The sequence below is a fragment of the Monodelphis domestica genome, chromosome 6, assembly GCF_027887165.1.
Source record: "Monodelphis domestica isolate mMonDom1 chromosome 6, mMonDom1.pri, whole genome shotgun sequence".
Classification (NCBI taxonomy): Eukaryota; Metazoa; Chordata; class Mammalia; order Didelphimorphia; family Didelphidae; genus Monodelphis; species Monodelphis domestica.
In genome coordinates, this window is record NC_077232.1 from 85,254,906 (window position 1) to 85,267,914 (window position 13,009).

Genomic DNA, 13,009 nt, shown 5'->3' on the forward strand with positions numbered 1-13,009 from the left:
CTTGACCAAGGTCACTTCTTAACAAATATCCAAAGCAAATTAAAGGCTAATCTATGTACCCAGGAGCTACTTCCACTTTGCCCTTACCACAACTCTATGACTACAGGATTCTCTACTCCCAAAGTTAACTCTCACAGGGCTTGTTCCTGTTTTGCTCTACCGAAACAAACCGTTTTGAGGATCTGTGGCAAACTTTTCTAGCTTCTCACTTTTAGCTTATTCAACAGGTACCCTTTTAAAAAGCCACATTCTCATGGCACAATGGAAAGAATGTAAACTTAGATTTTATAGACTTGGGGTTGAATCCTGGCTTTGCTTCATCAGTTGTGTGCCTCGGGGCAGCCTGCCACATATACTTGGGTCTCAGTTTCTTAATCTATAAACTGAGAGAGCTGGATTAAATCAAGTTTTTCAACCTTGTTTCTTTTTCTTTTTTGTTCTTCATTTTGTTTGTTTGTTTTTGGCATCCTGGCCCCCTTTGGAAATCTGGTGAAACCTCTTCTCAAAATAATTTTTTTAATGCATAAATAAAATTAACAGGATTACAAAGGAAGCCAGTTAGGCTGAAATCCACTTATTGAAATATTGAAAAACCACAAGATCATGGACCTTAGGTTAATAACCCCTGAACTAAATGATCTTTAAGGACATCTTTGAGCATTCTAGTACACTGTAATATAGCATAGGATTTATGGTAAGCCTTCTTCCAGTTCTAAGTATTTGTCTCTCTTCTGTGTTCTAAGGATCCTGATGCTTTATCATTCTGCAATCTTAACATTGTCTTATTCTGTTACCTACTCCCTTCTCCATTCTTTGATTTTCCTCCCTTTTAGATAGGGAAAAAAGCCACATCTAGGAGAAGATACCTATCTTCCTATGAGGAATAAGATGAGAGGGAAAATGAACAAGAGAGAAAGGAATCCCCACCCACCAAAAAAGCCAGTGGAGATGAATGGAATTCTTACCCAATTTTCCTCGACCAAAGGTTTCTTCATTCTCTTTTTCTCCTGGAAACTTATGAACCTTGATGGGACTGTTTGGTCCTTGCAGACCGTCAAGAATATTCTTCCTCCAATCCTGATCTCTCCTTTCCAAGGATGCCGTTGGCTTCCTTCCCATCAGGGGAGCCAAACGCGGTTGCCATCCCTCCTTGTCTTCCTCCTCTTGGCTAGTCTGCGACTCAATGTTTGGCCTGAAGCACTTTACTGTTGTGTCAACCGGGACCACTGGTCCCTCCATGACTTGTCGGTTCACTCCTCGCTATAGGATCTGCATGACCAGCTGTCTAAAGGAAAAACAAAACAAAACACTGTTTTCAGAAAAGAGGACCTCTGAGGGAAATATCCTGTTGTTGAAAAATCACCATCAGGAGAACAGGAAAGAACTTTCCTTCCTTCCCGATTATGTGCAAACACTGGTATTCCATGTGTCCTGTTTGACTGTCTGTCCCTTAGACCGTCCACACCCACAGCCAGGTTAAATTGCAAAATAGCATCACAGAGCAGCAGAGATGTTCATTTTAGATTAGGAAACTGAGACCCAAAGGGATCAGGTGACTTGCCCAAGTTTTTAATATTATAATGGCAACAGCAACTGACATTTACATGTTGCTTTACAATGCCCCTTTCTCACATCAGTCCTGTGAAGTGGATAAAGAAAGTGTTATTATCACCATTTTCTAAGCAAGGAAATAGATTAAGTGTGAAAGGTCATAGAGCTAGTGAATGTCAGAACCCAAACTGAAACTTGGATTTTCTGACTCATGCTTCCGTTAATCAACAAGTAAATATCAGTACAGCTAAGAAGCAAGGAACTAAGGAGTCAGGAAGATCTGGGTTCAAATCTGACCCCAGACATTGCCTAGAGGGGCAATCAGGTGGCCCAGTAGAAAAGAGAGCCAGGCCTGGTGACAGGAGGTTCTGGGCTCACATATGACCTCAGATACTTCCTAATTATGTGACCCTGGGTAAGTCATCTAACCCCATTTGCCTAGTCCTTACCACTCTTCTGCCTTGGAACCAATACTTAATATTAATTCTAAGACAGAAGGTAAGGGTTTAAAAATAATAGACACTTCCTTGCTGTGAGAACCTGGTAAAGTCTCTTAATCCCAATTGTCTCAACTTCAACTTCATATTAATTCTCAGACAAAAGGCAAGGGTTTAAAACAAAACAAAATAGTTATTAAGTACCTGCTCTGTGCCAAGGACACTGTTAGTGCTAGGTGTGCAAATACAAAGAATAAAACAATATCCACTCACAAGAAGCTTGAAATCTATTAGGGAAGATAACCAAATACTTGTCTAACCAGGCGCTGTGCTAATCAATGTTGGCTTAATTCCATTAAAGTAATTGTTGATTTTTATGTTATACTTCAAAGGTTGGGAGGCACTTTCCCATAGATGATCTCATTTGATCCTTTCATCACTCCAGTGAGGGAGATAGAGCAAGGATTATTAGTCCCATTTAACAGATGAGGGGACTAAGGTCCTGAATGGGGAAATAATTTGTTGAGGGTCATAGAGGTAGCCAATAGTAAGGTCCAAGTCTCCTGACTCTAAGGCCAGTGCTCTAGTTTAGACTAGAGGGGTCTTACTCTCTGCCAAGACAAACAAGTTGAGTCTGAGACAAGATGGCAAAAATCAGTGCCTTAAAAGAACATTTTCTCCAGGCTTCTTAGGCATACTCAGAGTGGTCCCTGCCATGCCCAGGCTCACAGCACTGACATGCCTTCAGTCATATCCAGGGAAAACAAATTGACTGGCCCAGATTTTTGCTGGTGCTGAGAAGCCACCAGCTGTGGGAGAGAGGAAAGGAAGGAAGCCAGTAAACAGATCTGGTTTTGCACAGTTAGATAAAAAGTTCCGGCAAATGGCCCCACATATTGGGAAACATCTTCTAAAAGACAATTCATCACTTACAGGAAGAAGGAATCCATTTAATAAGGGGAAGAGGGGAGAGGAATTACAAAAAACCAATTCAAGTCAACAAATATGTATTGGGGGACTACTACGTCTATATAGAGTGCCTATGCTAGCTAGGGGTGCTGAAGCCACAAAGACCAAATAAAACAACATCCTTTAAAGGAACCTAGAGTCAACTGGAGAGGGGGGGTGATGGAGGAGGAAGAGAGAAGTGAGATAGAACATGTACAAATTTCACTGCATCTGTGCTCTCACTGAGGGGGAGTATTTCACCCACTGTTCAAAACAATCCATTCATGCCTTTTCATGCAGTATGACTTCATACTGGGGGCCCTTCCTCAATATCTCTGGATAATGCATGAAAGCCAACAGAGTATGTGATCTGTCCATTGGTTATCTCCCACTTATATCAAAGGACCTTTTGACCTTTCTTCTCCAGGCATATAGTTTCTCATCTTTTAATTAAAAAACCACAAACTTATTTGTTTGCTACATTAAAATAGTTAACTCTCTCTCTTCCTCTTATTAGAGAAGGCATTATTTTTTTTAAACCCTTATCATCCATATTGGAGTCAATACTGTGTATTGGCTCCAAGGCAGAAGAGTGGGAAGGGCTAGGCAATGGGGGTCAAGTGACTTGCCCAGGGTCACACAGCTGGGAAGTGTCTGAGGTCAGATTTGAACCTAGGACCTCCCATCTCTAGGCCTGGCTCTCAATCCATTGAGCTACCCAGCTGCCCCCGTATTATTTTTTTAAATGCATCTTGTTTCCGGAAGGAAGCTTAGAGATTTTGAAAGCACTACTCAGCTTCTCAAAAGTAATATAATTTATATTTAATTCTGGGTTCATATCATTGACCATTTAAAAAAATATCCTTTACCTTCTACCTTAGAATCAACACTAAGTATTGGTTCCAAGGCAGAAGAATAGTAAGGGCTAGGCAATGGGGATTAAATGACTGGCCTGGGATCACACAGCTAAGAAGTGTCTGAGACCAGAACCCATGACCTCCTGTCTCCAGGCCTGGCTCTTTATCCACTGAGTCACCTAACTATCCTATCTCATTGTCCATTTGTAGAATTTGTCCAAGACATATGTACTCATTCAATATGAGTTGCCTATCCAACTACATGTCCTAGTCTGAACAATAAGCATTCTTCATTCACTCGGTTTCTCCTGTATAGATAGTTGAACCAAATTCTTTTGAGTTGTTACAGATCTCTTTTAGAAGGTTCTGCTCTATTGCAAATATTAATAATATAGAAATACGTCTTGATCAATGATACATGTAAAACCCAGTGGAATTGCTCATTGGCTTTGGGAGGAGGGAGGGAGAAGGGGAGGGAAAGAATATGAATCATGTAACCATGGAAAAAATTCTAAATTAATTAATTAAACAAATTAAAAAAAGAAGGTTCTGCAATGTTTAGACCTTGATATAATCAGCACATTATCTACAAAACAATAAACTTACTGATTACAATGATGCATACAACCACAAAACAATCAACTGAATGCTATGACCAATCTTGGCTCCAAAGAATAACAGTAGCTATAATAACACTAGCTAATATTCTAGAGACTCTAGGCTTTGCAATTATGTTGTTTTGTCTTGTCAGTCAAGTCCAACTCTTCATGACCCCATTTGGGGTTTTCTTGACAAAGATTCTGGAATGGTATGCCATTTCTTTCTCCAGCTCACTTGACAGGTGAGAAAACTGAGGCAAACAGGGTTAAGTGACTTGCCCAGGGTCACACCACTAGTGTCTGAGTCTGGATTTTAACTCAAGTCTTCCTGACTCTTCTCTTCATTGCATCACCTAGCTGCCTAAGGTTTGCAAAGCACTTTTCAAATACTATCTCATCTGATCCTCCCACCAACCCTGTGAGGAAGATGCTATTATTAACATTATTTTATAGATAGGAGTGGGAAGAGAGGAAACAAGCATTTACTAAACACCTATTATATGCCAGGAACTATGCTAAGCACTAGATAAATATTATCTCATTTGATGAGGAAACTGAGGCTGAAAGATTAAGTGACTGGTCAAGGGTCACATGACTAGTAAGTGTCTGAGGCACAATTTGAAATCAGGTCTTCTTTACTCCATTCAAGTCCAAACACACTATATACTGTACCACCTAAAGAAGCAATACCAGAATATACCTCTCTCCCTTCTTTATAGAAGTAAAGTAGAGAAATGGAATACTGTATATAATGCTGGCCTTGGTGGATGGGTTGGCCAATTAAAAAAATTTTAGTACTTTATTTTTAAATGTATTTATTAATAGAGTTTATCCAAAAGTGTCCCAATCCCTCCCTCCCCTCCCTGCATCACAGAATGTATAGTCCAAGAGCAGATAAGTTCATAGAAATTAAGGTTTTCATGTTTCCACTTTTCAGTTCACTTTCGGAAGATAACCTTCATACTTTATTCCTGCAGTATTAATTCTGTCTCTGGATATGTTGTTTTCTTGGTCCTGACCATTTCACTATTCATTAGTCCATGTAGTTCTTTCCAAGATTTTTTACAATTAGCCTGCTTGTCATTTCTTGTGGTGCAGGTCAGTTTTAATTAGTTGGATTTTTTTTTCCTTCTTTATTTCATTACAGATGAACTTTTCTGTTTTATAGATATATACGAGCCCCACTTCAGAGCAGTATTTTTAAACATATAAAATAAAATACATAGGATTAAAAAGGAATATAATATATGGAATTATAATTATCAAAGTTTCTTTTTTCCTTCTTAAAGCCCTTACCTTCTATCTTACTATCAATTCTAAGACAGAAGAGCAAGAAGGACTAGGCAATTAGGGCCATACAGCTAGTAAGTGACTATGGTAAAATTTGAACCCAGGTCCTCCCCACTCCAGGTCTAGCACTCTTATCCACTGTGGTGCCCCATCAAAGCATTTTTTAAATCTCACAGACCATCTTTTACAATAGTTCTTTGAAAGGGAAGGTTTCAGGGAGGAAGAAATGACATTGGTAAATATGTTACAAAACCAAAGCCCACTAAAATTTTTTAAAAATTTAAAAATTCCCTTAAGCAGGGAATCTTAAAGCAGGGAGGGAATATGAAGTTCATCTTTTTAACCTGTATCTGAACAGAAATCTTTTCTCCATTTTCTTTGACAGTCATCTGGTCTCTCAGTCTCCAGGGTAAAAATTCCCTGGAATTTTAGCCCTTCAAACAATTATTCCAGGAACACTGCTATTAGTATTAACCTTGTTATTTTCAAGTCTCTTCTGATAGTTTTCCCTGATCTCTTCTTACATATCCTTTATATGCTCCAGCACATCATCATCATCTGGTGAGTCCTCTCTCTGAGAGGTGCCTCCCATGAAGCCTTCTGGATGCTCCTCAATCCACACCCAAAACAATGCCCGCAGTCCATCTCTCCCACCTCTTAACTCAACATCGTGCTAAAAGTGTGTGTATCCAAACCTTATCTTCCCTATAAAACAGGTGACATACTTTCTTTCTGCCTCTCCCAGTGCCCTGAACACAGGCCACTTCTGCATGTGTTTTATGACTGAACACATTTTAAATCCCTGTAAAAATTAAATTTATATCTCTAATAATAAAAATATTATCTTTTATGAGGTTTATTAAATGATCATTAGAAATCACGGAATAAAGTGAATACAAAATAAAAACCACATGCCTATGGCTGGTTAGCCATTTTCAAATTTTCCCCACCTTACCACCATCACTGCTGATGCTACATCATGCAAAAAAAAGAGAATGTGGGTGGTGTTACTGCCGGTTAAGTACCAATAAAGTGATCTCACCAACGTGGAGACACAGGAGAGATTATAGGGAATTCTGGGAAATACCAAGGACTTCTGGGGAATTAAGTCAAAGGTTCAAAATCTCCATTTATACATTACAAACAAACAAAAATACTGTTAGGAAGGGGGTATTTTACGCTCTTTGCCCTTCATCAAATACTCTCTGAAAATGATAAACAGAAATCCCTTATGCCTTAGTATCATTCAAAGATTGGCAGTTTGGTTTCACACTCTCTGTAAAATAAGTGTTTCCTTTATCATGACTACATTTACAACTCTAGTCTGCTCTTTGGAAATGTAGGCTCAGAGTAACCTAGTAGAAAAACACTGAACTTGAAAACAAGCAAGACCTTGACCCAGATCTCAATTGGGACAAACTTTGGGTCCCTGGCCTTCCTAAGCCCCATTTCTTTATCAGTATAATCATGATAATAGTATCTCTCCTTTCCACTACCCAGGGCTATTGTGAAGATCAAAGAGAATCCATTCCACAAAGATTCATGTGCCAGACTTTGGGAGTGCAGAAATGATCTTGAACCAGGTCCTGCCTTGAAGGATCTTACATTCTGTAATGGATATAAAGTGCTATAAAAGGGGGGGGGTTGGGGTTGGTATTTGTTGCCATGTCTCCTCCCTTTAGATTTTATACAAGGAATTTGTATCACCACAGCACTAATATTGTTACTGTTTTGTTTTATTTTTAACCCTTGCCTTTCATCTTGGAATCAATACTATTTATTGGTTCCAAGATAGAAGAGCAGTAAAGGGTATGAAATTGGGGTTAAAGTGACTTGCCCAAGGTCACACAGCTAGGAAGTATCTGAGGCCAGATCTGAACCCAGGATGTGCCATCTCTAGACTTGGCTCTTCATCCACTGAGCCACCTAGGTACCCCCACACTAACAGTTTTAAGACCCCAAACTCAACATATTCATGAGGTTGGAGAGAAGGAAGAGGAAAGGAAGAATGAATAACCTGCTTGCAATCTGCACAGGAAAAGGAGTAATAGCATAGTAGGAAGAATGCTTGCCTTGGAATCAGAAGAACAGAATTCTAGTCTTAGTCAGCACTGTGTTAAGCCCTGGTGGATATAAAGAGAGGCAAAAGATAGTCCTTGTTCTCAAAGAACTCACAAAATAATGGAGGGGATGACATGCAAACAAATATATGCAAACAAGCTATATACAGGAAGAAAGGGAACTAATTGAAAGGGAAGGCAATAAAATTAAAGAGGAGTTGGGAAAGTTTTCTTATAGAATGTGAGATTTTAATTGAGACTTAAGGGAAGCCAGTGGGGCCAGTAGGAAGAGACCAGGAAGGGAAACTTTCCAGGCATGGAGGACAGCCAGAGAAAATGACCAGAGCCAAGATACAGAATGTCCTGGATGTGAGCATCACTGAATGAAAGGGTACCTGTTGGGAAGTAAGGTATAAGAAGACTGGGGAGGTAGAAGAGGGCTTGGTTTTGAAGGGCTTTGAATGTCACATAGAACATTTTATATTTGATCTTGAAGTCAAGAGGGAGCCTTTGGAATTTAGTGAGTAGGAAGGGTGAAAGTGTCAGAACAACACTTTAGGAAAACCACTTTGGTGGCTGAACTTAACTAGCCAAATTGTCCTGGATGATTATGGCCCCTCTCTAAACCCTTGTTCCCACATATATCATGACAGAATTGACTCTAAGGTCTCTTCCTGGTCTAACTCTGAGTAAATGTATGTCTTAGAGATCAAGGAGTGGGCAAAGCCTCATTTGTTTATGTCAAAACAGCAATCCAGACCTTAAGGGGAAGTGAGTCAGAGTAAAAATTAGGAAGCCAGACAGAAAATAAATAAAAGATGGGGGGAAAGGAGAGGCAGGGGCAGGGGAGCGGACATCACCAGCTATAGTTTAAAGCTTTTATCTTTAAACTAAAAGAACAGAGAAGTTTCTTCTCCAAACAAAGAAATAGAATGCCTGAGTATATTCATTATATTTAATAGATGCTTCTATTCGTTCATTTATCCATTCATCAAGCATGGATGGAACCATTTTCCTAGTGATTTCTCCCTTTCATATTCTATAAGGAAATTTGTCTAATGCCAACCACTGAGCTTATTATAGAAATCAGAACGAAACTCTTTATTTCTACTCTCCACCCCTCACCAGGCCACTTGTGTTTGTTAGAATATGGGAGCTGAAGATGTGTGGTAGAATTGGAATGGGGGTCACCATGAACCTGTTGGAAATCCAATGTCTTCAGTGCACAAGTGGAGACCCAGAGACCCAGAGAGAAGTCACTTGTATACTTCCAAGTAGTGCAAAAACCAAGACTAAAATCCAAGTCTCCTCATGCCTACACTAGCAATCCTTCTCCCTCCACTAGGCAGCTCCAACAACAGACCAGGGCCAGCTCCTTCAGGCATCTTTCTCAGGGAAGCCCAGGGAAGCCTGAGAAGGGAGGCCCCAGCCACCACCCAGTCCTCACTGGGACTCCTCCCAGGGCAATGGAATGTCTCCAAACACATTCCAAAGATACCTCATCTCTGTACTTCCTGGAGTGGGGCAGGGAGAACCTACAGAAACTCTGGGATTTAAGTAACCAATTCAGTCTTGCTTCAGTGGCTTTCTCTGACCTCCTAAGTCTATGTCCCCAAAGATCACAATTCCTGTTCAAGCAAGCTCTCCTGAGGCCTCTCTGGTTAAGCCACTACCCACAGGCTCAAATGTTGACCTAGAGTAGGCTCTCCAATCTGCTCGCTGGCTTCCAAAGTCAAGGTTGAATAGGAGCACAGGGTTTTGAGTGAGGTGGGATCCCAGAAGGCACCTAGTATTTTCTTTTTCAGTTTATTTATAGCTGAGAAAATTAAGGCCAAGAAAAGGAAGGAATTCCTTCAAGGTTACACAGCAAATTAAAATATCTTAGCAATAGGGTGTAAGTGGCTCAGCAGACAGAGAACTAAGTCTGGAAAAAGACTTGAGTTCAGATATAACCTCCAGCTGTGTGACTTTGGTTCTGTTTGCCTCTGTTTCCTCATCTGTAAAATGAGCTGGAGAAGGAAATAGCCAACGATTCCAGTATCTTTGCCAAGAAAATCCCAAATAGGGCCATGAAGAGTTGGATATGATCAAACAAGAACAAAGCAATAGGTCCTGGGTCTGTGACTATATTGGGACAGGGAACTCCGAAGTAAAGAAATTGACTCTACCAAGGCAGGGCATCAATTTCTCTTTTAACCTTTTTCATCTATTTTCCCCCCATGATGGTACTTATCAAAATTAAATAAATCTACAGCACACACGTTACAAATGGTTAACTGATGTCATATTTTGCACAACCATACTTATTGAAAAATATTTCAAAGACCAACATATCCATAATTCTTTTGGCCTGATGACTTCTTGCCCTATTCTCCTCTCTCTTTTCTTTCACGTATAACCTCCTTCAGATACGGTCGAAGGCATAATTTGTCCTCTTCATGTTTTGTCTGCTGGTTTTTAGGCGAGATCTGCTACCTCATAGTCAGGTCCAGAATGCTCTTGATATAAGACATTCAATGATGATACATATTCTCCAGAAGCCTCATCTTCCTGGCTTTGAAGCTGGCTCTCTACCATTATACCACACTGCTCTGATCTTAGAGAGGCAGTATTTAATACTAAAAAACAAACCTCAGAGACTAGAGACTTGGACTTGATTCCAGGTCTGACACTTGGAAACTGGGCAGGTCATAGCTCACAATGAGACTCAATCTCTTCATTTTTATAGCAGGGATAATAAGGAGTGAATCATCCATCTCACAGGATTATTGTGGAAAAAACACACTGTAAATTTCCCTGTTTTTACTTATTTACTTATTTCATGGTAATCTTTAAAAGTACTACCTAGGGGCCAACTATGGGGACTCAGTGGATAAAGATGGGAAGTCCTGGGTTTGAATCTGACCTCAGATACTTCCTAGCTGGGTAACCCTGGGTAATTGCCTAGTCCTTATGGAGATTCAGCCTTAGAACCAATATACAGTATTGATTCTAAGCTAGAAAGTAAGAGTTTAAAAAAAGTGCTATCTAAACTTAAATTACTAGGGTTACGATAAAGTTGTGGACAGAATACTTCCTGCATTCCTCTGATACTGTGACCACTCTGGGGTAGATCCTAACCATCTATAACTCATTGGCCAGACTCTCTGCTTGTCCCTGCCTACTGTGGTCCATCTTCCACTCAATTATCAAATTCATCTTCCTAAAGTATAGGTCTGATCATATTACCCAACCCATCTAGTAAGATCCATTGGCTTCCTAACATCTCTAGGAACAAATATAAAATCCTCGATTAATTTTTTTAAAAAGTCCTTTCTTTCTGTCTTAGCATCAATTTGAAGACAGAAGAGCAGTAAGAGCTAGGCAATGAGGGTTCTGACTTGTCCAGGGTCATACAGGTAGGAAGTACCTACAATCAGATTCGAACCCAGGTCCTCCCACCTCCAGGCCTGATGCAAAATCCACTGAGCCTTCTCTGTTAGGATTTTAAAGACCTTCAAAACCTGGCGTCTTCCTACCTTCCTGGTCTTACTCCCCATATCATCCATACTCGGATCCAGTGACACTGGCCTCCTTGATGTTCCTCATTCAACATACTGTGTCTCCTCACTCCAAGCATTTTCAGCGAATGATGCCCTTGTCTCTCCTCATCTCTGTCTGCTTCCTGTCTTTCCTGGCTTCCTTCAAGTCTCTGTTAAATACATACCTTCTACCAGAGATTTTCCTGGTTCTCCTTCATGCAGGAGCCTTCCTTCCATTGATTATTTCCAATCTATCTTCTCTTTATCTTCTTTTTTAATCCTTACCTTCCATCTCAGAATCAATACTGTGTATTGGTTCCAAGACAGAGAGGGGTAAGGGCTAGGCAGTGGGGGTTAAGTGACTTGCCCAGGTTCACACATGTAGGACATAACTGAGGCCAGATTTGAACCCAAGTCCTCCCATCTCTAGGCTTGGCTCTCAATCCATTGAGCCACCCAGCTGCCCCCTATTTAAATCTTTTTTGCACATAGTTTTTAATGCTGTCTCCCTATTAGATTGTGAGTTTCTTAAGAACAAAAACTATTTTCTGCCTCCTTTGTATCCCTATCACTTACACAATTAGTAAATGCTTATTGACTGGTCAATTTATTTATTTGTTTCTAATTATTACTCTTAGAGATAAATAGTGCAATTACTGTTTCCATAGAGGAGGGAACCTCTATAAAGCTGCACAATAACTTGTTTGGGGTCACAGCAAATTTCAGAGGTATTATTTTAATCTAGGTCTCATTTGCCTCAGTTTCCTCCAATGTAAAATGAGGATGATAGTAGCATCTACCTCACAGGACTGTCATGAAACTCAAATAAGATGATATTATTGAATAAAAAAGAGGCCAGAATAAATAAAGAGGCCAGAAAACAACAATTTTCTAGTGTAAAAAAACGTGAAAAATAACTATGAAGAAATAAAGGAAACTATTCTGTTGCCTCTCCCCAAAAAAGATAATATTTATGTTAAAAAAAATAGCTTAGTACAGGGCCTGGCACATAGTAGGTGCTATAGAAATACTTATTCCTTATTCTTCTGCTGGTGTTTAATTATTTTAAAAATTCCCGTGTGTGTGGCTCTGACAGTAGTAAATACCTGCTGCTTTCTAGCTTATAAAATCATTCTAGCCCATCTCTGAATGCCTGGATACCTGTCTCTCCTTCTGTCTTTTCAGTACTAGAGGAAGCTACCTAGATCTGCTCTGAAAGGAAAGGAGAGGTGTTTCTGGAGCCTCCCTGCCCAGTTGGATTGACTCTGGTTCTGTGGGCAGCTTAACAGCCAAAATTTTCTCATTTAGGCAAGCAGCCAGAAGCAACATTATGTAAGAAGTGTCTTGGCACATCTAAGAAAACCCTGAGTGTGTAATCAGGGGACTTGAGACCAAATTCTATTTAGTATCCCTGTGACCTTGAATACGAGTCTTCCCTTCCCTGGGCCTCATCTTCCTTATATAGAAAATAAAGAGCTTGAGTTAGGTCCCTTCTGTTTCCTATGATATAAAATTTAGGTTTCATTCTGAGAACTGAGAATGATCATGAGGAAGTGAGACGGGTCTCTGGGGATATTATTATTTCTTGTAATCTCCTGCTTCTATAAAGTGGATACACTTAGAATTATAAGATGTCAGAGGCAGAATAGAGGCACTGAGGGAGAGAGAGAGAGAGAGAGAGAGAGAGAGAGAGAGAGAGAGAGAGAGAGAGAGAGAGAGAGAGAGAGAGGGGGGAAGGGTCAGTAT

At 40.1% G+C, this 13,009-nt stretch overlaps 1 protein-coding gene across 6 annotated transcripts in view; it reads right to left on the reverse strand.

The window, feature by feature from the left end:
- Positions 1-13,009, reverse strand: part of SH3TC1 (SH3 domain and tetratricopeptide repeats 1) — a 127,813-nt gene that overhangs the window by 68,142 nt on the left and 46,662 nt on the right. For all 6 annotated transcript variants that reach the window (XM_007496800.3, XM_056802377.1, XM_007496799.3 and 3 more), the window contains one exon: positions 966-1,285. In XM_007496800.3, the coding sequence (XP_007496862.1) occupies positions 966-1,239 (274 nt within the window). In that variant the 5' untranslated portion in view covers positions 1,240-1,285. The remainder of the gene's footprint in view (positions 1-965; positions 1,286-13,009) is intronic.